This window comes from Molossus molossus, unplaced genomic scaffold (genome assembly GCF_014108415.1).
Source record: "Molossus molossus isolate mMolMol1 unplaced genomic scaffold, mMolMol1.p scaffold_m16_p_1, whole genome shotgun sequence".
Lineage (NCBI taxonomy): Eukaryota > Metazoa > Chordata > Mammalia > Chiroptera > Molossidae > Molossus > Molossus molossus.
Window position 1 is genome coordinate 180,934,967 of NW_023425344.1, and position 21,653 is coordinate 180,956,619.

Sequence of the window (21,653 nt, forward strand, 5' to 3'; positions counted from 1 at the left end):
GCAGTGCTTCTGGGGCACTGCAGACCCTCTGTAAGGGCTGACTTGCAAAAGGGAAACTGGATCAACAGAAATAAAGATTGACAAAATAAAAATATAGCAAAGAGAAAAACTCAGGTGACTCCTTGTCCATTTAAGCAACAAGTTCACAAATGGCCGTAAACCTGCAGATGGTGTAAAGTGGATGCATCAAAGGCCACTGAGCTGTGTTCTCCTTATGCGCCCGAGACAGTTTCCTGGCCCCGAGCAGCATGGCGCTGCCCAGGAGCACCCTGGCACCAAGAAGCTCAGGCTGGAGTGTCTGTACTTCAAACATGTTTCTTTATGAAAAGGAACAAGCCAGTACTATCTCAGGAATTAAAAAAAAAAAGACAAGCTTTTTCCCTAGAAGTAAGCTCAGCAAGTTGACTGCCCCTGCCCCCATTTACACAGGGCCTCCATTATTCCCTGTGTCTGCGCAGGCCAGGCTGGCCCACGCCTGATGCCCAAGGATGGTAGACAGTCCCACGCGCTTGGCACTCCCAGTGAGCTCTCAGCCCTTTATTTCTTTATAGGACTGAATACAGCTGTGTCTTGAGTCACACTAGACTCTCAACAATGATAGGTAATTAAGTATGTCCACGTGCATTTAAAATTAGTTCCCAAAAAAGCTTCTGCACAGCAAAAGAAACAATCATCAAAATGGAAAGGCAACCCACTGTATGGGAGAACATCATTGCCAATGATGTATCAGATAAGGGGTTAATTTCCAATATATATAGAGTGCTCATACAACTCCACAAAAGGAAGACAAAGAACCCAATTAAAAAATGGGCAGAGGAGCTGAATAGACACCTCTCCAAACAGGACATACAAATGGCCAAGAGACATATGAAGAAATGCTCAACATCACTAATCATCAGAGAGATGCAAATTAAAACAACAATGAGGTATCACCTCACACCTGTCAGAATGGCCGCCATCAACAAATCATCAAACAACAAGTGTTGGCGAGGGTGTGGAGAAAAGGGGACTCTAATACACTGCTGGTGGGAATGCAGACTGGTGCAGCCACTATGGAAAACAATATGGTGCTACCTCAAAAAATTAAAAATTGAACTTCCATTTGACTCAGTGATCCCACTGCTGGGAATATCCCCTAAGAAGCCTGAAACACCATCAGGAAGAATATATGTACCCCCATGTTCATAGCAGCACTATTTACAATAGCTAAGATCTGGAAACAGCCCAAGTGTCCACCAGTAGTCGAATGGATAAAAAAGCTGTGGTACATATACACAATGGAGTACTATGCAGCGGTAAGAAAGAAAGATCTCTTATCCTTTGAGACAACATGGAGGGACCTGGAAAGTATTATCCTAAGTGAAAGAAGCCAAGCAGAGAAAGACAAATACCACATGATCTCACTTATATACGGAATATAATGAACATAACAGTCTGAGGAATACAGTAGACCCAGACACATGGAAGTAGGGCACAGACTGACATCCCTCAGAAGAGGGGATGGGGGGGCGGGGGGGTGGGAAGAGATAAACCACAGAACTTATATGCATGTATGCATGACCAATGGACATGGACAACTAAGCCGGGGACAGGGTGGGGGGGGGGGTTGGGGGGTGCCAATGGGGTAAAAAGGTAAAATATCTGTAACAAAAAAATAAATAAAAATTCATAAAAAACAAACAAACAAAAAAACAAAAACAAAACAAAAAATAAATAAATAAATAAAATAAAATTAGTTCCCAAAAGTCTGGAATCTGAAAAGGCTATGAAAAGGCTATGACATGATTTACCAGCCTTGGTTATAAAACAACATTGGGTATTGTATACCCTGAAGGAAAGTCCAGTTGTAGCTGCTGGAAAGAAATACCACATGCCCACGAGTCACTAAGTGGGCAAAATCAGATGCTCCTGCCCCCAGGCATCAGGCCCAGGACAAGCAGGAGAGAGAACTCATTTCAGGAGAACTGCAAGTAAGTGGACTGCCAGCCTGGTCAGCACAACTGCCTTGCAGAGCAGAACTGGAATAAAGTGGCTGTAGTTCTGGGAAGGAAGCAGCTGGAGCAGGAAGGAAGGGTACAGCGGTGACTCACAGCAGCCCAGCGACTGCAGATTAGCTGAGCGATATGGGAGGGGTGCAGAGCACGAAGGGATGGAAGTTGGGGAGACAGGAAAAGAGCTGATGGAGGTACTGTACGCGGAGCCGAGGCAGCCAGGGAGCCTTTCCTTTGACAGAGGGAGGTACTGCTGTGCGAGCAACTGGCAGGAGGCAGAGGCTGCTGAGGAACAACGAGGAGGTGTTGGAAGGCTGGTCACCCCAGTGAAGCCCTCTGCCTTCCCTGGCCAGGTCCCTCCTCAGAGCACAGTGTCCACACCCCAACAGCACACAGCTCGGCATTCTGTAACGAGGTTCGGTGCCACCCTCCTCCACCAGACGAGGCCCTCTTACCCTGGCCCAGGTGAGCAACTGTTGGCTGAATGAAGCAAGGTAGTGGAGGCACGCTCGGCCGCACGGCCAGAGCAGAAGCCACTCACTGAAGCCAGAGGATGTGAAGGGACATGGGTTCCTGGCCACCAGAAAATGAAGGGGAAGTGAGCTGACCTCGACTCCTGACCAGGGTACCAGTGGATCGGGAGAGTCAGGCCTGTGGACTGTTTTCAGCTGAAGTGATGAGCTGAAAGGCTAGACTGAGAGCCAGGAGGGCTGTCTGTTAGTCCTGGCCAATCATTTACAGAGTAGGTGACCCTGGAGAAACCACTTCCCCTACTTTGCCCACCCTTGTAAAATGAGGGAGATGAAGGAGTCAGGCTAAACCTCTGGTTCCTAAACCTAGTTGCTCATCAGAACCAGCTGGGGAGCTTACACACACACACACACACACACACACACACACACACTCACTCACCCACCTGGGCAGCTTATACACACACACAACCACCTGGGGAGCTCACACACACACACACACACACACAACCACCTAGAAAGCACACACACACACAACACCACCCAGGGAGCTTACACACACACACACACACACACACACAACCACCTGGGGAGCTCACACACACACACAACCACCTGGGGAGCTCACAAACACACACACACACACAACCACCTAGAAAGCACACACACACACACACACAACCACCCAGGGAGCTTACACACACACACACACACACAACCACCTGGGGAGCTTAGACATACAGGCATGCACATGCACACACGCACAAACCCTGAATCAGAAGCTCTGGTGTAGGGTCTGGAAATTTACACTTGTTAACGCTCCTGGCTGCTTTTGATGATCACTGGGACCAGAGGGACTGAAGGCACTTTTGGCATCAGAAGAAAATAATTTTATGAAATGCAAACATATTTTTAAAAGCATTTTTTCTATACTTTTTCTTAGAAGGGCCACATCCTTTTCTTTCCTCAGAGATGTGACAGAATTGACCCCGATACCTGAGGGCGAACAGCAGACCACCACTCCCCCCTGTGAGCACACACTCCTGGGGCTGCTAAAAGGTTCAGCTACGAGGTGGGGGAGCCAGAGCCACTGTACACACGCTCACAGGCCGCAGGCAAGAATGGGGGTAGGGTGTGGCCCCAAACCAGGTTGGTTAGGTTGAGCCAACCTTCCTCCTAGGGCTCCTCCAGGTCCAGGCAGTGACATCGGGTTCTAGGCCTCAGGCACACGGTGACAAGTGGTGGCATCTCAGTTCTACACTAGTCTCACCACCACCACCTCTCACCAGCTCCGCTGGTTATGCCTCCACTGTACTAACTCAGCGACTGTCAGCCGGAGTGCTGCAAGGATTTCTAAAACATGCAGTACCCAACTATTTAGTCAGGGGCACTGACCTCTTTTCTCTCAGACTGTCAAATAAAAAAATGACAACAGTCAACACAATAGCCATCTGGTGTAAAAGAATAAAAATTATAGCTATTTTTTTTTAATCCTCCCACGGATATTTCTCCATTGATCTTCAGATAGAGTGGGAGGGAGGGAGAGAGGGAGACAGAGAGAGAGAAACATCAATGTGAGAGAGACACACCAACTGATTGCCTCCTGCACGACTCAGACCAGGGCTGTGATCAAATTGCAACCAAGGTTCATGCCCTTGATCGGAATCACACCCACAACTCTTTGGTCCACGGGCTGACGCTCTAACTGCTGAGCCAAACTGGCCAGAGCAAATACCTATATTTTTTGTCAGATCTGCAAAAAATATATATTTCGTGTGCTGCAGACTTTCAGTGATCAGTTTGTGCGCCAGGAGATGAAGGAGGTTCGAAGCCGCTGTCCTAACTTCAGTGAGCGCGCTGATCCCAGTGCTTGGCAAGCCTGTCGCCCGGAACCCTCGCGAGCACCTGTGACGCGCTCTTCTTAGCTCCATTTTACAGATTAGGAAACAGGTTTGGAGAGGGTAAGCTGTTTGCCCTCGGTCAGAGAGCTAGGGGCCAGACTCTAAACAAGAACACTGACCTCAAGGCTCTCTTCTAACCCACAAGTTCCATTCCCTAAGTCTTCTGGGATGGGGCAGCCCCTTTCTCACAGAGGAGAATAGAAAGCACCCCCCGGCTGAGACTGCCGCCCTCCAGGGCAAGTGCTGGCTTACCTTGGCCAGCCGCGCCCGCTTGATGAGGTCGTTGAGTTTGCGCACTGCTGCCTTCTGAGGAAGGCTCTGTATGTCTCGGAAGAGGTCCTGGGCCTCAGCCTCGAAGAGCCGGCGGTTGTCGGTGTTCTGCAGAGGCTGTGCCCAGAAGGAGCCGATGTAGACACGCAGCACCTCGGGTGTGTTGATGACCTTGCCCAGGGACCACATGAGGGCCCCGTAGACTCGCATCAGCTGCTGCGTGTCCACTTGGTCGGCCTTGTTCAGCACCACGCGGATCTTGTCGTCCTGGCCCCGGAAGGCCTTGATGGCCTCCGAGAACTCATCCGAGATGTCCAGTTTGTGAGCATCAAAGAGCAGGATGATCCTGTCCACCCGCTCAGCGAACCACTGCAGGACCTGGCAGAAGTCGTACCCTAGGAGGAGAGAGGAGCACGTCAGTATGGCCACGGCTGTGTGTGGGAGACACGTAATAAGATTCCAGGGATCTCTGGTTCTCTAGCAGCAGCAGTGGAGGCCTCGTGACCCGAAAGTCACTTCAAATGGGGCCCCCTGGATTGGATGATCTAGTTAAAGCTGGGGATCCTGGTTGCCCCTCTGTGGCTCATGTCATTTTGGGTATCGCTTACTTCCATAGCTGTAATTTCATTTAGTCCTCATGAGCCTCTTATTTTACCTAGCATGGTCCTTGGATGAATGGAAGAGCTAATCACGGCTCTATAAATTCGCAGGCCATGGGTCAAAAGCTCCTACTTCTACCACAGTCTCACTTTTCTGAAAGCACCGGAGATGGAGAAGGAAGACCTGGAGGCCACCTGGAATCCCACTGGGTGCCCAGTAAGCACAACGAAAAAGGACTTGCCTTCTCTTAACCCAAGTTTTTAAGAATGTCAAGGAGGTCAAAGGTTGGGCTGGCTGAAATTGTAACCAGTATTTATCATTTGGACTATTTATATCTTAAAAATGTTGTAAATATTTTAAAAATCATGTCTCACAGCCATTCTGTGAAATGGTCTCTTGCCAATATCTTTTTTTTTTTAAAGTGGCCAGGCCCATCACAAGTTCTGTTTAGTTTGCTTTGGCCACGTACCAATATGCTTCAAATCCTGAAGTTAAATCAACACTCATCTCAGCCTGTGGTCAAGACGGTCAGGCATTTCCCCAGGGAGCAGTCTCACGAAACGCAAACAAGAGAAGGCCAGCCCCACAGGTTTACTTAAAAAAAATTTTTTTTTTCTTTGTTGATTTTGGAGAGAGCGGAGAGAGGGAGAGAGAGATAGAAAAGTTGATGAGAGAGAACATCGACTGGCCACCTCCTGCATGCCCCCCACTGGGGATCTGGCCCACGACCTGGGATTGTGCCCTGACGGGAATCAAACCGGCGACCTCTTGGTGCCTGGGTCGATGCTCAACCACCGAGCCACACCGGCCAGGCGCCACAGGTTTACTTTTAATCTCAATCTGATTAGCTGGGGACCAGAGGCTCAGTGCAGCGAGTCAGGGCCGGAGGTAACTTCCTTGGCTCCTGCTTTAGCGTTATCTCGTTTCAGATTTTGAAAACTTCCAAATGCATAAAAGCTGAGAGAATTGTAACATGAATGTTGATAATACCCACCAGGTAACTTTAATAAATTCTGACACTTGGCCCTGTTTGCTTCAGATACTTTAAAACATTTAAGTCTAGTTTATTTATATAACAAAATACCATACAGTACTGAGGATGAACTAGATTTTCACTTGTCAATACAGGCCAATCTCCGAAAAACTGGTGAGTAAAAACATCAGTTTCCAAAGAACAAGTACAGTGTGATAACTTTCAGGTAAAATGCTAAAAAATAAAGCAATACTCAACAGCCTATAGATACATACTGCAGCACAAATACAAAAACATTAACAACCACTTTGGGATATTGGGAGTGAGAGATCTAAGAAGAATGAGAAAGCGTCTAGAGGACAATGATCTATTAGACAGAAATAAAGGGGATCCCTGCACTAAAGTTTCTATGAAATCTGAAGAGCAGCTGTAAGGGGAGCAGTTGAACAAGCAAACTGATTCAGACACTTAAAAAAAAATGTTTTTGTTGATATTTTTTAGAGACAGAGGAAGGGAGAGAGAGAGAGAAACATTGATCAGCTGTCCCTAGACCACAACCCGGGCATGTGTCCTGACCTGGAATCGAACCGGAACCTCTCAGTCTATGGGATGACGCTCAATCCACTGAGCCACACTGGCCGGGCTCAGACATTAAGAAAAAAAAATCCTCACCCGAGGACATGCTTAGAGAGAGGGGGAAGGAAACACTGATTGGTTGCCTTCCACAGGTGCCCCATCTGGGGCTGAACCTGCACCCGGACATGTGCCCTAACCAGGAATCAAACTAGCAGCCTTTTGGTGCACAGGGCAGTGCTCAACCAACTGAACCACTCTGGTCAGGCAGACACATGTTTTTTTTTAATCCTCACCCGAGGACACTTTTCCATCCTTTGTTCAGGTAGAGTGGGAGGGAGAGAGAGGAACAGAGAGAGAGAGAGAAACATCGATGTGAAAGGAACACATCGAGTGGCTGCCACCCGCACAACCGACCAAGGCCGGGGACAAACTGCAACCAAGGTATGCGCCCTTAGCGGGAACCGAACCCGGGTCTCCCAGGACCGCAGGCTGACGCTCCAACCGCTGAGCCAAACCGGCCAGGGCAGGCAGACACATTTTAAAAAAACAAACGAAATGGCCCAGGCCGGTTTGGCTCAGCGGTTGGAGCATCGGCCTGCGGTCCAGAGAGTCCCGGGTTCGGTTCCCACTAAGGGCATGTACCTCGGTTGCAGTTTGTCTCACATCGATGTTTCTCTCTCTCTCCTTCCCACTCTATCTGAACAAAAAAATGAAAAAATGTCCTCGGGTGAGAAAAAAAACAAACGAAATGTCCAACAATGCTGAAGGCCCCTGGGCACCTGTCCCCAAGTCCTTTACTGAACCTCCTTGCGGAGGAAGCCACTGTCCGAGCGGTATTCATCGTCACCACACGTGTGTGTGTGCCCCAGGTCACGCGGCTCACTTCTCTATTCTGCCTCCCTCTCTCATTCCCTGGGGAGGAGGGCAAAAGCAGTTCTTAGAATGTGGCCTGAATTTATTTTCATTGCTGTTAGCAGCCAGTTTAGAACAGAGGAAAATAAAAAACCTACTGAACCGGTCACACAGTAGCATGTAATGATTCAGAGCCAAGATTTCACTCAGAGTTCTGCTCCTGTGAGACCAGAACAAACTGTCTCCTGAGACAGGAGTGAGTGGTTCATGTCATTCGAGACCGGCTTGTGGGCCAGAGAGCCCCAGATCCCGTAGGATCCTCAGCAGATGAGTGAAGGTGCTGTTCCCTGGGAGCTGGGAGACACGTTGGAGCCACCCACCGGAAGGACGGGCATGTGAACTTACATTTCCATGACTAACCTCGCTCTGACCCAAATGCTCTCTCACTTGGTTTCCTTTGTGACCAAAATCAGGTAAGTGGCTCAGAAACAGGTTAAAGAACATCTGTGTCAGGTGCATGAGTTGCATTTTGCTGAACACGTTTCCTGTTTGGGGTGGGGTTCCTCATGGGCCAAAGAAGCTGAGGTGTGGCAGACAGTCCCTTGCCTCCCTCACGAGCAGGCTGGGGCACAGGAGATGGAGAATCAGACACTCATCACCTTCTACCAGAGCGGGTTGTTCAGTCTGAGGGAAGAGTGCAGACACAGAGGATGCGACTTCATTCACAGTGGTGGTGGCTTCCTAACCTCGTTTTTGAGCCTAGTTTTCCAAACTTCTCAGTAGTTCTGTGAATGACCTGATCTTCTGGAAAATTCCTTTTCTACAAATTAGCCAGAATCAGCTTCTTTGGTTTGCTGCCAAGAACCACAATTGGTAAATAATTTCCCTCCACATTTGAGTATTTCTGCATTCTGAATGTTTCTTACAATCAGTGCCGAAGGGAACTTGTCTCTCCCATAACTGCCACCACCGACCGGGGCACACGCAAGGTCAGCCAAGCAGACAGCATCTCTTCCTCCGAGGGCCACCTGGGTGGGGTCTCGCCCTGACAGCAGCACGTGTTTAAGCTTTAACTTAAACCTGGGTTCCTAATAATTATTTAAAAAATACTTAATTCCAATGCTTTGGTGCAATAAAAAGTTACTGGGCACTGAGCTGCCAGATATAAACTCACTGTAAGTGAATCATCACCCATCTCCAGAGGAATGGCCACGCGGACATATTTTTCTGTTTTAAAATAACGATGAGAGCTTACTAAGGGTTAAGTAGTACAGGCAGGTAGATCAGTGTTTGTCACTGAGCAGATGCAAAAGGATCACTTGTTAGACATCAGGCAATGCAAAGATGAAGAAATCACCAGTGTTTCAGAAGAAAGCGAGAAATTATCGAAGCTGGGAAAGGTTGGTTTACTCACCTCCCATTTTTATTATTATTCATTGGCATTAAGTGCATTCACATGGTTGTGCACTCATCACCACCATCCATCCCCAGAACTTTTTTTTAAAATCCTCACCCGAGGATATTTTTCCATTTATCTTCAGAGTGGGAGGGAGGGAGGGAAAGCGAGGGAGAGAGAGAGAGAAACATTGATGCGAGAGAGACATATCAACTGGTTGCCTCCTGAACGGCCCTGATAGGGCTGGGGACTAACTGCAACTGAGGTCTGCGCCCTTGACCCGAATCGAACCCGTGACTCTTTGGTCTTCAGGTTGACGCTCCAACAGCTGAGCCAAACCAGCCAAGGCCCCCAGAACTCTTCATCTTTCCCAACTGGAACTCAGGCAGCATCTGTCCTTGGTGACTGGCTCACTTCACTTTAACATAATGTCCTTGAGCCACATCTATATTGCAGCCTGTGTCAAAATTGCCTTCCTTTTTCAGGCTGGATTGTTCTGCTCAGTTCTTCTATCTTCATGATATAAGAAGGGCACCAAATACCTACCTACCAAAAAGTTCTGGCTAATTTTTAAGAAATGACTTAATTTACAATATTTAGTCTGCCTAAACAAAGGCAGAAGGAAAACAGTGATTCTGAAGGACCGAGAGACGGCTGATTCTCAAAGTGTGTTCTTGCATTAGAATCAAATAAGAGGCTTACTAAAACTTAGACTCCCAGCCCTGCCCTAGAAATACAGAATCTAAATCTGTGGGTTTGCCCTGGCTGGTTTGGCTCAGTGGTTAGAGTGTCAGCCCGAAGACCGAAGGGTCGTAAGTTCAATTACTGGTCAAGGGCACCTACCTGGGTTTTAGGTTTGATCCTTGGCCCCCGTGGAGGTTGTGCGGGAGGCATCCAATCAATGTGTCTCTCTCACATAGATGTTTCTCTCTTTCTCTCACTTCCACTCTATCTAAAAAGTCAATGAAAAAATATCCTTGGGTGAGGATTAAAAAAATAATAAGTTAAAAATTAGATAAATAAACAAATCCCTGGGGTTGGCTCTGTGTGCTGTATTTTATAAGTTCCCCAGCCAATTTCAATGCCTGGAACACTTTGTGGACCACTGCCTTAGACTGAATACGAAGGCGTGGATGGCAGATAAGTGTTATTGTTGATCAGCAAAACAAAACACATTTAAAGTTTCTTTTTATTATAAAATGTTACTAATAGATGGTGAGATGGTGCATCATGGAATTGAAGAAACAGAATTTGAATCTGCTTATTTGAAGATAAATTTTATTATTTTATTTTTTATCTTTTTTTTTAATCCTCACCCAAGGACACTTTTCCATATTTTGTTCAGACAGAGTGGGAGGGAGGGAAGGAGGGAGGGAGGGAGAGGAGGGAGGGAGGGAGGGAGGGAGAGAGAGAGAGAGAGAGAGAGAGAGAAACATCGACGTGAAAGGGGAAAAACTGCAACTGAGGTACGTGCCCTTAGCGGGAACCGATCCCGGGTCTCTCTGGACCACAGGCCGATGCTCTAACCGTTGAGCCAAACTGGCCAGGGCTGAAGATGGATTTTAAAATTCACGAGAGCTCCCCTCTCGTTGTTCATGCTGGGCTCTAGCCCTGGCAGCCCTTCCCCCTCTGGTTTAGGACCTAGAAATCTAGCCCAAACTCTCCTCATTCTTCAAACGGTGTGTGAACCTTGATTAAGTTACATACTACTTAACTTCTTTAAGCCCAAATTTTCTCATCTGTAAAATCAGGTTATTGAGTGATTTCATGAGAAAATGCTGTTAACATGCTCAATATGGTGTTGAGCTTGGTAACGTTTCAGGCAGCATAAGCTGTCACCGTCGTTGCTGCTCCCTCTGCTGCAGGTGGGCTCCATGCTCTGCTTCCGACTCCTGGAGCCCTCTGCCTGTGCTCCTGTCACACCTCATCGCCTGTTACCGCCAGATGGGTGTGCGGGGTCTCTCATTAGACCATAAATTCTGCAACTGCAGGGACCCTGTCTTCCTCATGGTAGCATGAGACAGCGATTGTTAGTGAGGGCTTTGGACCCAGGCTGCCTGGGATCTAATCCTGGCTCCATTACTCACTAGCTCTGTGACTTGGGCAAGTTACTTACCCTCTCTGTGCCTCCTTTCCTCATCTGGAAAAATGGAGCTAATAATAGTATCCACATTCCTCACGGGGCTTCGGAGTTCATATTTGTGGAGCATTTAGAATCATCTTGGCACCTAGACAGCTCTCCAATATGTTTTCTACTAGTTTTAAAATCTTTGCATCCAGTGCCTAGTACATGGTAGGAAGCACAATAAATATTTGTTGAAGAATGCCTGACAGGGCAAAGTATAGTCTGCAACCATGGAAAGAAACAAAATTAATTAGCGTAAAGGTGACAATGCAACAATGCATGAGCCAAGCCAGAGAACCAGTGCTCAGAAAACAGCTAAAGGAAGATACCGACTGAGCAGAAAACCGCTCATGTTTTATAAATAGAGCTAGTGGACTCACAAAGGCTCAGTGGCCTTTCTTTTCTTGCTTGTGAAACAGATAGAGTTCTACCAGGGGTCTTAGAGACTCTAGGTTGCACCTAAAATAAATCCATGATTCTATCACAGATACTCCCTGGCTTCAGAGAAGTCCAGTGTAGCCCTGGCAGGTTTGGCTCAGTGACTGGAGTGCCGGCCCTTGGACCAAAGAGTCTTGGGTTCGATTCTGGTCAGGGGCATGTACCTTGGTTGCAGTTTGGTCCCTGGCCCTGGTCAGGTTCGTGTGGGAGGCAACCAATTGATGCGTCTCTCTCACATCGATGTTTATCTCCCCCTCCTTCTCTCTCTCTCCCTCCCTCCCACTCTATCTAAAGATAAATGGAAAGTGTCCTCAGGTGAGGATTTAAAAAAAAAAGAAAGTCCAGTGTATACTCATGCTGGCTGGGATAAATTGGGGCACACACTGTACTTAGTAGGAGGAGAGTAGTGAGTTTTCCCACAGGTTCTGTTACAGAAGGTGGCCAGGTCCCAATTAACATGAAGTAGGTCTGTGATGGAACTGCCACTTAAAACAAGTTTGAAACCCGTGGTCCCCGGACTGAACATGGCCCCCCGCTGCCGTTCTGTTTGGCCCACATGAGGTCTGCATTTTGAGTTGACTGTCTTTGGTGCAGACATGCACTGTTCACCTGGTGCCAACTTCTGAGTGAACACGCAAGCTCTGACTCAGCCCTAGAGACCAAACTGTGCCCTCTGAGAAGCCACCCTAGCTCTCCTGGGCCTCCGCAGGCTCTCACAGTTCCCCAGAGAAGCGTACCAGGTCAGTTCACAGGCATCTCCCAGACTAGGCCATGGACGTCGGAAGGCAGGGCCCTTTCTTCCCCTGGTCTCTCCAGCATCAGAACAATGCTCACCAAGAGCAGGTCTCAGCAAACGCTTCCCGAAGGACCGAATGTTTTCTGTGGAAATGTATTAAACATTCCCAGATCTGGCTCTAAACAATTTTTTTGGAACATGTCTCCCTGGAAATTGGAAATATATAAAACATCTTGGAATTTAACAAGACATGTTATATACAAAAATAAAGACTGGATTAATTAGTAACTACCAAGTGCCTAGCATGTGCCTGAAACTGTTGCTGAGGGACATAGAGATATAAAACTGAGGCTGCTAGCTGTACCCAAAACAGCCCCACACCGGAAATAATCCAAAGGCCCCCGGATAGACCACGGTACACCTACACGTGGATACTGCTCAGCAGGGAAAGGAATGAGCCGACACAGGCAGCAGCCGGGGTGAACCTCAGAAACATCATGCTGAGAAGCCCGGCACTAAAGTGTACACACTGTGTGAGTCCGTTTAATCGACATTCTACAGGCAAAGCTAAGCTACAGTGACTGAGAACAGACCAGTAGTCGCCTGTGGCTGAGGGTGGGGCTGGGACTGACTGCCAAGTGGCATGAACAGACAAGGAACTTCTCAGGGAGACAGAAAGTCTCTATTTCTTGATGATGATGATGATGGTTCCACGACTATGCAAATTTGTCACAATTTGAATATAATCAAGTGCATACTCAATGAAAATAAGTGCATTATTATATGCCATACTTCAATAAAATTGACTTAAAAAGTAAAAAAAAAAAAGAAGAAAGAAGTAAAGAAAGAAAAAGAGAAAAAGAAAGGGGAAGAAAGAAAGAAAGAAAGAACCCAAAGCTGCTTAACTTGTTAAGAGATACAGTTTCTGCAAACTGCTGAATGGACCCGGAAGTTGAAATCTGTTCACTACAGGGACCTTGTAGCGAATCTGGCTGATGCAGTTGAATTCAGCTAAAGCAGGAGCCCTGTGTTTTAGTTGAAATCAGTCTTAGCCAAAGAAATAAATGTTAAGGTTTGGCTAGTCCATTAGAATTTTGAGAGTCGTGTAATTTCACATGTCCTGCCTCCTGGCCTCAGTGTGAACACGAGCATCTCATGGTGATGGATTAGGAATGAGATGCTCTGAGTATGTGTGCACACGAGTGTGTGTGTGTGTGTAAATGTGAGCATGCATGTAGGTGTACTGTATGTATGTGTTGGTGTGTGTGCAGGAATCAACATAATAGAACTGTCCCCATGGTGCTCAATATAGTTTAAATTTTATTCATTTAATTATAGACATTTCAGTTCTGTAAGGCCTTCCAATGGAACTTTTATTAGCCTGTAACAAAATAGAGATGTAATCAGTCCAATGTTTAAAAATATAATTTCTATCTTCACAAAAGAACCCAAAACCTCTATAGCTTTGGGAGCTAGGAAAGAGAACTTATCCTTCGGTTCCCAGCTTGGCATTCCTGGCTCCATGTTCTGGGAACAAAGGGAGGGGGCAGGAAGGAAAGGGCCCCTTCCACCCAATCAGGGGCTTCCCGTCACAGCCCCCGTGGAAACTGGTCTCCATCCCAGCCAAAGGGACCCACCAGGAAATGGTATCTGAGGTTAGAATAGTAGCCCCCGGCTCAGGTAAATACAGGGCGGTGGCCCTGAGGAAGCAAATTTGGCAGAATATTTTTAATAGAACAGAAAAAAAAATGCTTCCATTTATTCTCAAAGCCAAGTTTCTAATTACACGAGTTTTAAATAAGATGTGTGTCAATAAATGGATGCAAGATAATGAAGGACCCAGGACTGAGGCCAAGTTCTCCCTCCCATGCCCCTTGCCCCATTCCTAGGGTGGCAAGACCACTTGCCTAGTTGGACCAAGACTCTGCTCAGACTGCTCCTCTTCGGTGGGGCCCTGGCCTGCCTCTCCCGGAGCTACCAGCAACATTCCATGCCGGGCATTCATACCCCTCCCTCAGCACTGGCTGCAGATCTATCTGTGTCCCACTGGCCTCTCCCGAGGCCCCTGCATGCCACATCTATCTCTGTGTCCCTCCAGCCCCTGGCGCTCATCCAGCACAGCCTGCTCCTGTGCAGACAGGCACCAAGAGAGTGCTGGTAGTGCCCTTAACTGTCTTTCTCACCCTGGCTCCTTCCTCTCCAATCCAGCTCTCAAATGATCCCCACCCCTTCTTAGGACTCAGACCCTCCAAAATGGTGAGTGTCCTGATGACTTCTAGAATAAATACTCCATCACTAGCCCCTACCTTACCTTTCCAGCCTTTTCTCATAGTCTCTACTAACCCCAAACTACACTGGGCTCTTTGCTGCTCCCCCAAAGCTTCCTGCACTTTCCTGCTGCTGCACCGCTGCCCAGACTTTCCTCTACCTAGAATGCCCTTCCCTCTTCCCCACTCCAGTATACACATTCTTAAGGCACTGATGATTTTTCTTTCATAGCATTTATACGCTATCATGATACATTTATTTGCTGATTACAAGACAGAAATTCTATGAGGGCAGACACCCCACCTCTCATTTCGTTCACCACTATACACCCAGTATCTACTACCGAACATAATCGATTTTCAGTCAATTTAGTTTATTCCTTGAAAAATTAAAAATAGAACTACATATGATCCAGCAAGCCCACCTCCAGGTATTTATCCAAAATAATTTAAACCCGAACCTTGGAGAGAGAGCAGCACTCTCCCAGTCACTGTGGTACTATTCACACGGCCAAGATGTGGACACAACCCCAATACCCATGAGCATGCCACAACGTGGATGACGCTGGAAGATGTTCCGTTATGTGAACCAAGCCAGTCTCGGAAGAACGAATCCCGCATGCTTCCACTTCCGTAAGGAACCGAAAATAGTCCAACTCAGACTCAGTGGAGCCGGCTGCCAGCGGCAGGGAAAACAGGGAGTTACTAGTCCACAGGCACAAAGTTTCAGTTAAGCAAGAAGAGAAAATTCTAGAGGTCTGTTGTACAACATTGTGCTTATAGCCAACACTATTATACACTAAGAAATTTAACAGGCTAGGTTCGTATGTTAAGTGAATCAAATAAAATTAAATGTAAAAAAAGTGAATTAACCTAAACAAGACGTGTAACTGATTTTTTTCTTAGCAAGTTAGAGGGTTACTTGCTTAAATAGTAGTGTGAGTTTCTTTAAAAACAAGGCTGTTACTAAATATAGGAAGTACAAATTGGCTCAAAATAAACATCAAGTATCTGGGATGGCTCAGGTGTTAAATATATATTTTCAAAAATAGTCACTTCAGTTAAGAATAACAGCTGCTTCAGTTAAACATGGAGGAGTCCTTGTATTGTTTCCAGGCTGAGTTTACTTCGCAACTGGAAAATGCTGTTTCTTAAAATGTTACTGGGGTTAGTGTAGAATAATAGCTAAAAATAAATACTTGCAGCAAATATTTACTGGGCTCTGTCAACATTCCTACACTGCTCTGAGAGCATCATATCAACAGAACCTTCTGTAATCCTCACCATAACCCACGAGGCAGGTACTATTATTATCCTCCCCTTTGCTGGCAAGGATACAGAGACTCAGAGAGGTTAAATAACTTAGCCAAGGTCACACAGCTATTCCCCAGGGGAGCCAGCATTCAAACCCAGGGACTCTCATCCCAGAACCTGTGCCTTTACTCTCTGCACTGTACCTTCTGTACACCAGAATGGTGGGACTAGAGATCACTTTATTATGTTATCTTTTTTAAAAAGTAGTTTTCTAAGTGTTCTACAATGACTATATACAATTTTTGTAGGAAGAGAAAAATAAGCATATCGTAAAAATTATTGGTCCATATGCGACTGGGCTAATGATACTGAGGAGGGCGTTCCCTTTCTCCTATAATGGTGTTTACAGTGGTGGAGGTTGGATTTCTAGTGCTTTCCACCTCAGGAAACCCTGAGGGTGAAGTAATGTCTTAGCAACTACACACCACCCCGGGGAAGAGTGAGCCCCATCTGCTGTGCTTGCCAGAGCAGGGGATCCAGCAGTGTGAAAACCAGGCACAGCCCGGAGCTCCTGAGGCCCACCCTGCCCCCCTCTTCTCCAGCTGGCTCCCTCTTCCTCCCAGGTGACCAGATACAGGTGTAGAGTAGGGCGGGGCTGAGACTACAGCCCACTCAGGAGATGGCAGGCTGTCCATCTCACAGGTGTTCTGAGTTCACTTCTTTTTGTGGAGATGCGGTGACAGCTCACTGAAGGTGTTGTTAGTAACGGCACCTCTTGGAGAATATAAGTGGCTACAAATAATCCCTGTGGTACAGAGTTCCCGGCCTCACTGTGCCTGGCCTGGGGGCTTGGCTGCTCAACAGTCCGCAATTTAAATAAAATCTAGCACCAAACCTGTCCTGGGATGCGCTTGGTGTTGTGTATCCTCTATTTCCTCTCCCTACTCCTCCCTTTGGCATTTAATCCAAGACCCTGTGAAATAATTTTTCTGTGCCTGTTTCCTCCTAAAATAAACACGCTAACCTCACAGCCTGTCTCTCTTTCCTCAGGAGGATGTTGTGAAGATAGTGGCGGGGCAGATGGGGGCCATGTGACCCCGAAAGCCCCCCACATCACCGCTTCACACCACACCACAGCCGGGGAGAGACAGGCTCTGCTTGAGCATTTGGCCCGATGAACGCAGCTGCCTCTGGTCACGTGGCCAAGTAAAAGGGAAAATTGGACTTCATACCTCATTTTCCATCTCAGATTAAAAATTAGGTTAAGAAGCAGATCCATTTAAAGAGGACTAAGCCATAGAAACAGACAGCAACATCATAAGGCATTTTAGGCTCTTTGCTGGAGACAGAGTTGGTGAACATCTACCAAGAAAAACCTACCAGTCCTAGAGCCCGGCTCAGCCTTTTGACTTTGCTGGGCCTTAGTTTCTGCATCTGTCTGATCCATCAGGTGGTCAGTGAGGATTCTTTCCAGATCTTAAAGTTATATATGGTGGTTCTGAATATTAAGTTTTTCTAAAATAAAGTCATATTCTCAGTGTCTGTATAGTAGATATTAACTAGTTACAGGACCAGCATAAAAATGTAAAACCCTGTAAGCGGATACAGGAATACTCAATAAATTTAAATGACAAAATTATCAAGCAGCAAGTTTCATTTATTACAGTCATTCCACTGGGTTCCTGTGCTATGACATTTTGGGCTGGTTTGAAGGTCCTTCATGTTTCCACAGGGTTAGTTAGTTGCCCTGAAGTTTAATTTACTTGTCATCTAATTCTAAACAGCTCTATGCTGAAAGAAATGACCAGAGGAAAAGTCAGAATTTGAGACTTTTAAGGATGCTTAAGAGGTCATTAGATTCAACTGTCATTATCCTAATTAACAGGATCCAGGAATCATGCGTCATGCACATGGAAACTGCCCATTCTCATTCTCAAGTGGGCTTTGTGAAGCTCGGGCAAGAAAGGCTCAGACAATACGTCTATAAATCACAGTCGGCCTGCACTTGCCGTGGATTTTCTTGAGGCAGAATGCCAGTGGCATACAGACTCCACCCGAGTGTGATGAGGCCAAATATTTGCAAACAAGGCTTCAATGAATCTTGTCATTTTGTGGTTCAGAAGGGCAAAAAGACAATGTTTCTTGTAGCCACAATTTTCTAAAGAGATATGTTAAACCAAAAGGGTGACAACTTTGGGATCAACAAAGGGCATGTGAGTACCTTTTGACCTTGAACACCCTGCCCTGCCCTGTTCCTCCTTTTAAACTTTCCCAGGGTTGGGCGAGTGTCCTGTGAGCGTTTGGACAACAGCCAGTCGAACAGTCCAGCTCTAGCAACTAAATTATCAGCTAAAGCCAAACTATTACTCAGAGATCGTTATTTCTGGGTTTATATCACAGATGGAAAGACAGATCAAGTCAGTGGGGACCATGTGAGTCCACACTGGGCTCCTTATTAAAAATAAATGAGTCACGTATTTTACTAAATGAAAGTTCATGTAGTTACCAACAGTATTTCTTTAAAAAATTTGTTTTCTTTAATCCTCATCTGAGGACATTTTTGTATTTATCTTCAGATAGAGTGGGAGGCAAAGAAGGAAGAAGAGAGAGAAACATTGATACGAGAGAGACACATCAATTGGGGTTGGGGATGAACTATAACCGAAGTACATGCCCTTAGTGGGAACCGAACCCGAGACTCTCAGGTCCGTGGGCCGGTGCTCTAACTGGTGAGCCAAACCGACCAGGGCACCAACAGTATTTCAAAATGGTCAAATACCTCCAGAAAGGAAATACTTTGAAAAGATTTATTAATATGAAAAGATGCTCCACCACACTAATAATGAGAAATAAAAATTCAAATTACAATGAGATGCCATTCCCCTATCAGACAAAGCAAACATAAAGCAAGATAAAGAGAAATAAGGATGCGTGGAAACAGGCACTTCTGCCTTGTTGGTGGGAATGTAAACAGGTACATCTTCTGGAGAGGGCATTGTGATGTCAGCTACACAATAAAAAGCCCATCGTTCCTTTTGATTCAGCAATTCTACTTGTAGGAGTAGATCCTGTGGTTACATGTGCACATCACTGTGCAAAAGCTTAGAAACAGCCAGAATGCCATACATCTAAAGGATACCAGCTATTAACAATGGCACATCTATCTGACAGAATGAGGAGGAGGTAGCTCTGACATGGATGTGCCCCAAGACTGACTGTTAAGTGAGAAAATCTTGGTGCAGAGCAGTGTGCAGAGGATCCTGCTCTGGGAGGAAGCCTGGGAGACTGCAGACTGCTGTCGAGAGGGGTGTGTGGGTGTGTGTGGGTGTGTCAGTGTCAGACGCTCTTCACTGCCTAGCATTCTGTAGCTTGAATTTTTCGTCCCAAGCACACACCCACATTCACACAAAGCAGTGGTCCCCTTGAAGGTTGCTTGAGAAAGGTGACATGCTGAATCAATGGTTTGATGTGTGCTCAGCATCCTCACCTGAAGACATTTTCCCATTTTTTATTCACTTGACAGAGCGAGAAGAGAGAGAGGAAGAAAGAGAGAGAGAAACATTGACATGAAAGGGACACATCGAGTGGCTGCCACCCGCACGACCAACCAGGGCCTGGGACAAACTGCAACCGAGGTACGTGCCCTTAGCGGGAACCAAACCCGGGTCTCTCCGGACCACAGGCCGACGCTCTAACCGCTGAGCCAAACCAGCCAGGGCTCAGCATTGTGATTTGGATTCAAACAGGAGGCAGTTTTGAGAAAGAGACTGATAGAATCCAGGCGAACTGGAGGCTTCTTGAGAAAACTGAGTAACGGCACATGTGAGAAATATCCCTAGATACAAGACAATCAAAACTGGAAAGGTGACGGAGCCCTGGGGCCCTCGGCCACAGGAGGACACCTTGGCTGGGTCATTCTCTTCAGCAGGTCCCAACTCCAGCCCTGCCTGTGTTCTCCTGGCATCCTTTCAACAGCTCTGCGGTCAAGTCCAAATTTTTCCTTTGCCCTCCCCCCTCCTTTCTTGGGTCCCTGGAAAAGACATGTCCGTGGCTGTCTGAGTCTCAGGACTTGGCCACCCTCTGCTCTCCCTGGGGAAACAAACACTGGCCGAGATGATCCTGGTCAGTCTGTGCAGGACCGCCCCTGTACCATGACACAAACAAAGACCACTATCACCACCACTTAGTCAACAGGACTCTATGCTCAATGGTTGATACATATTGTTCCTCTTCAAATAACCCTGGGAGGGTCCCCAGTGAAGTGGGGTGCCAGGAACTGAGCGAGGTCAGCCTCCCCCAGGGAGCACAGTGAGCTTGCCTGCCCCTCGCCGCCTCCCTCTCTGCTTCCATGGAAAACGCCGATGCCCTGAAAGCGCTGCTACTTTCAGTGCATTTCCACACCCAGCTGGTCTAGACACTGCCTGCCCGGCCAGGTGCAGGAAGCTTGACTCCCATCCACACTGCGTCCTCTCGCGCTCTGCCTGCTTCCCGGCTCATGCCCACGGAGAACGTAGGTACTTACACAGATTATTCAGACCCGCAGGAGGGAAGTATTTTCTTCCTGTTTTATAGAGGAGAACCAAGGCTGGCAGGGTGGAGTAATGGGAAACTGTCTCAGGCCAGTGTTTCTCAGCACAGTACTGCTCCCCTTCCACCCAGGAGCTCACTGTGCACAGTGACTGGGGGAGAGGACTTTTGTCACATAATAGGATGGAGGCTGTGTAGCAAGAATGTTCCCATTACAAGTTATTAAACACATGAAAATGTAAATACCAAATCTTTCAAAAGTTCACTATTTTTCTTCAGGGGTTCCTAAAAATCTTACCTTCCAAAGAGGTCTAGAATGGCTGGGGGCGCTCCTACATCAGGAGCGCAGGCAGAGGACAGTGGCATCAGGCTAGGCCTCTCTGTGGCAGGCCCATGAGGCTCATACAATAGTCGCCTGGTCACCCCTGAGGTAGTTACCTCTGCTCCCTTTCAAAGCCCTCACCTGGGGGGATGCTGATTAGTCACAGAGCCCAGCCCAGTGCTGGGTTGCCCTTCATCCCGCCCAGAGACACCTCTTTCACGCACATCTTCTATCCTGTTATCCAAGGGCAGCATTCACGCTAGTGAAATGGAGACACGGGACACTGCTCAAGTCCATTGTGGTGGGTTTTCCATTTGTGATCATGTTCTCTTTCACTTGTTTTGAAGGTGGCAGAGTGCAAAGGAGGGGGCAGGCTCAGCGGTACCCCAGATTCCTCAAAGTGGGGACCTCCTACGTTAGGATCCCTGAACAGTCAGCTTTCTGGGCCCACCGCAGGACGCCCTGGAATGATCTGTGCTGTTATCCTTGAGGCCAGGAAGTAGGGCATGATTCCCGGAGCCTGGGAATCACTGCTCTAGGCTTCAGTGCACCATTCACAGCCTCATCCACACCAGGGCAGACGGGGAGCCCAGGGGAGAGGGTGATCTGAGAATGGGTACCAAGAAGAAATGACAGTGACAGCCTGGAGTCAAGAAAGAGAAAATCAACCAACCAAACGAACCCACAGAAACTGAGACAGACCCAATACAAGAACACCCAGATGTCCATAGTGATAATTCTGGGTAATCAAGAGGTAATAAGAGATAATCCTTCAATGGCTTCCTGTTCCTCTCAGAATCAAATTGACATGCTTCCCTAAGGCCAACAGTTCGCATCAGCAGGCCTGCTCGACCTCACTGCCCACCACCTCCCCCGCCTTCCCGGAACCCGCCAGGTCTTACCCACCCTCTGGCCTTTGCCTACAGTGCCCTTCCCCAACTCCCTTCTCACTACC

At 47.3% G+C, this 21,653-nt stretch overlaps 1 protein-coding gene across 1 annotated transcript in view; it reads right to left on the reverse strand.

Annotated features, from left to right (window-relative positions):
* The window catches only part of EHD4 (EH domain containing 4), an 85,367-nt gene that overhangs the window by 15,927 nt on the left and 47,787 nt on the right, over positions 1-21,653 (reverse strand). Inside the window, exon 4 of the mRNA XM_036274173.1 lies at positions 4,615-5,027. Coding sequence (XP_036130066.1) covers positions 4,615-5,027 — 413 coding nt within the window. The remainder of the gene's footprint in view (positions 1-4,614; positions 5,028-21,653) is intronic.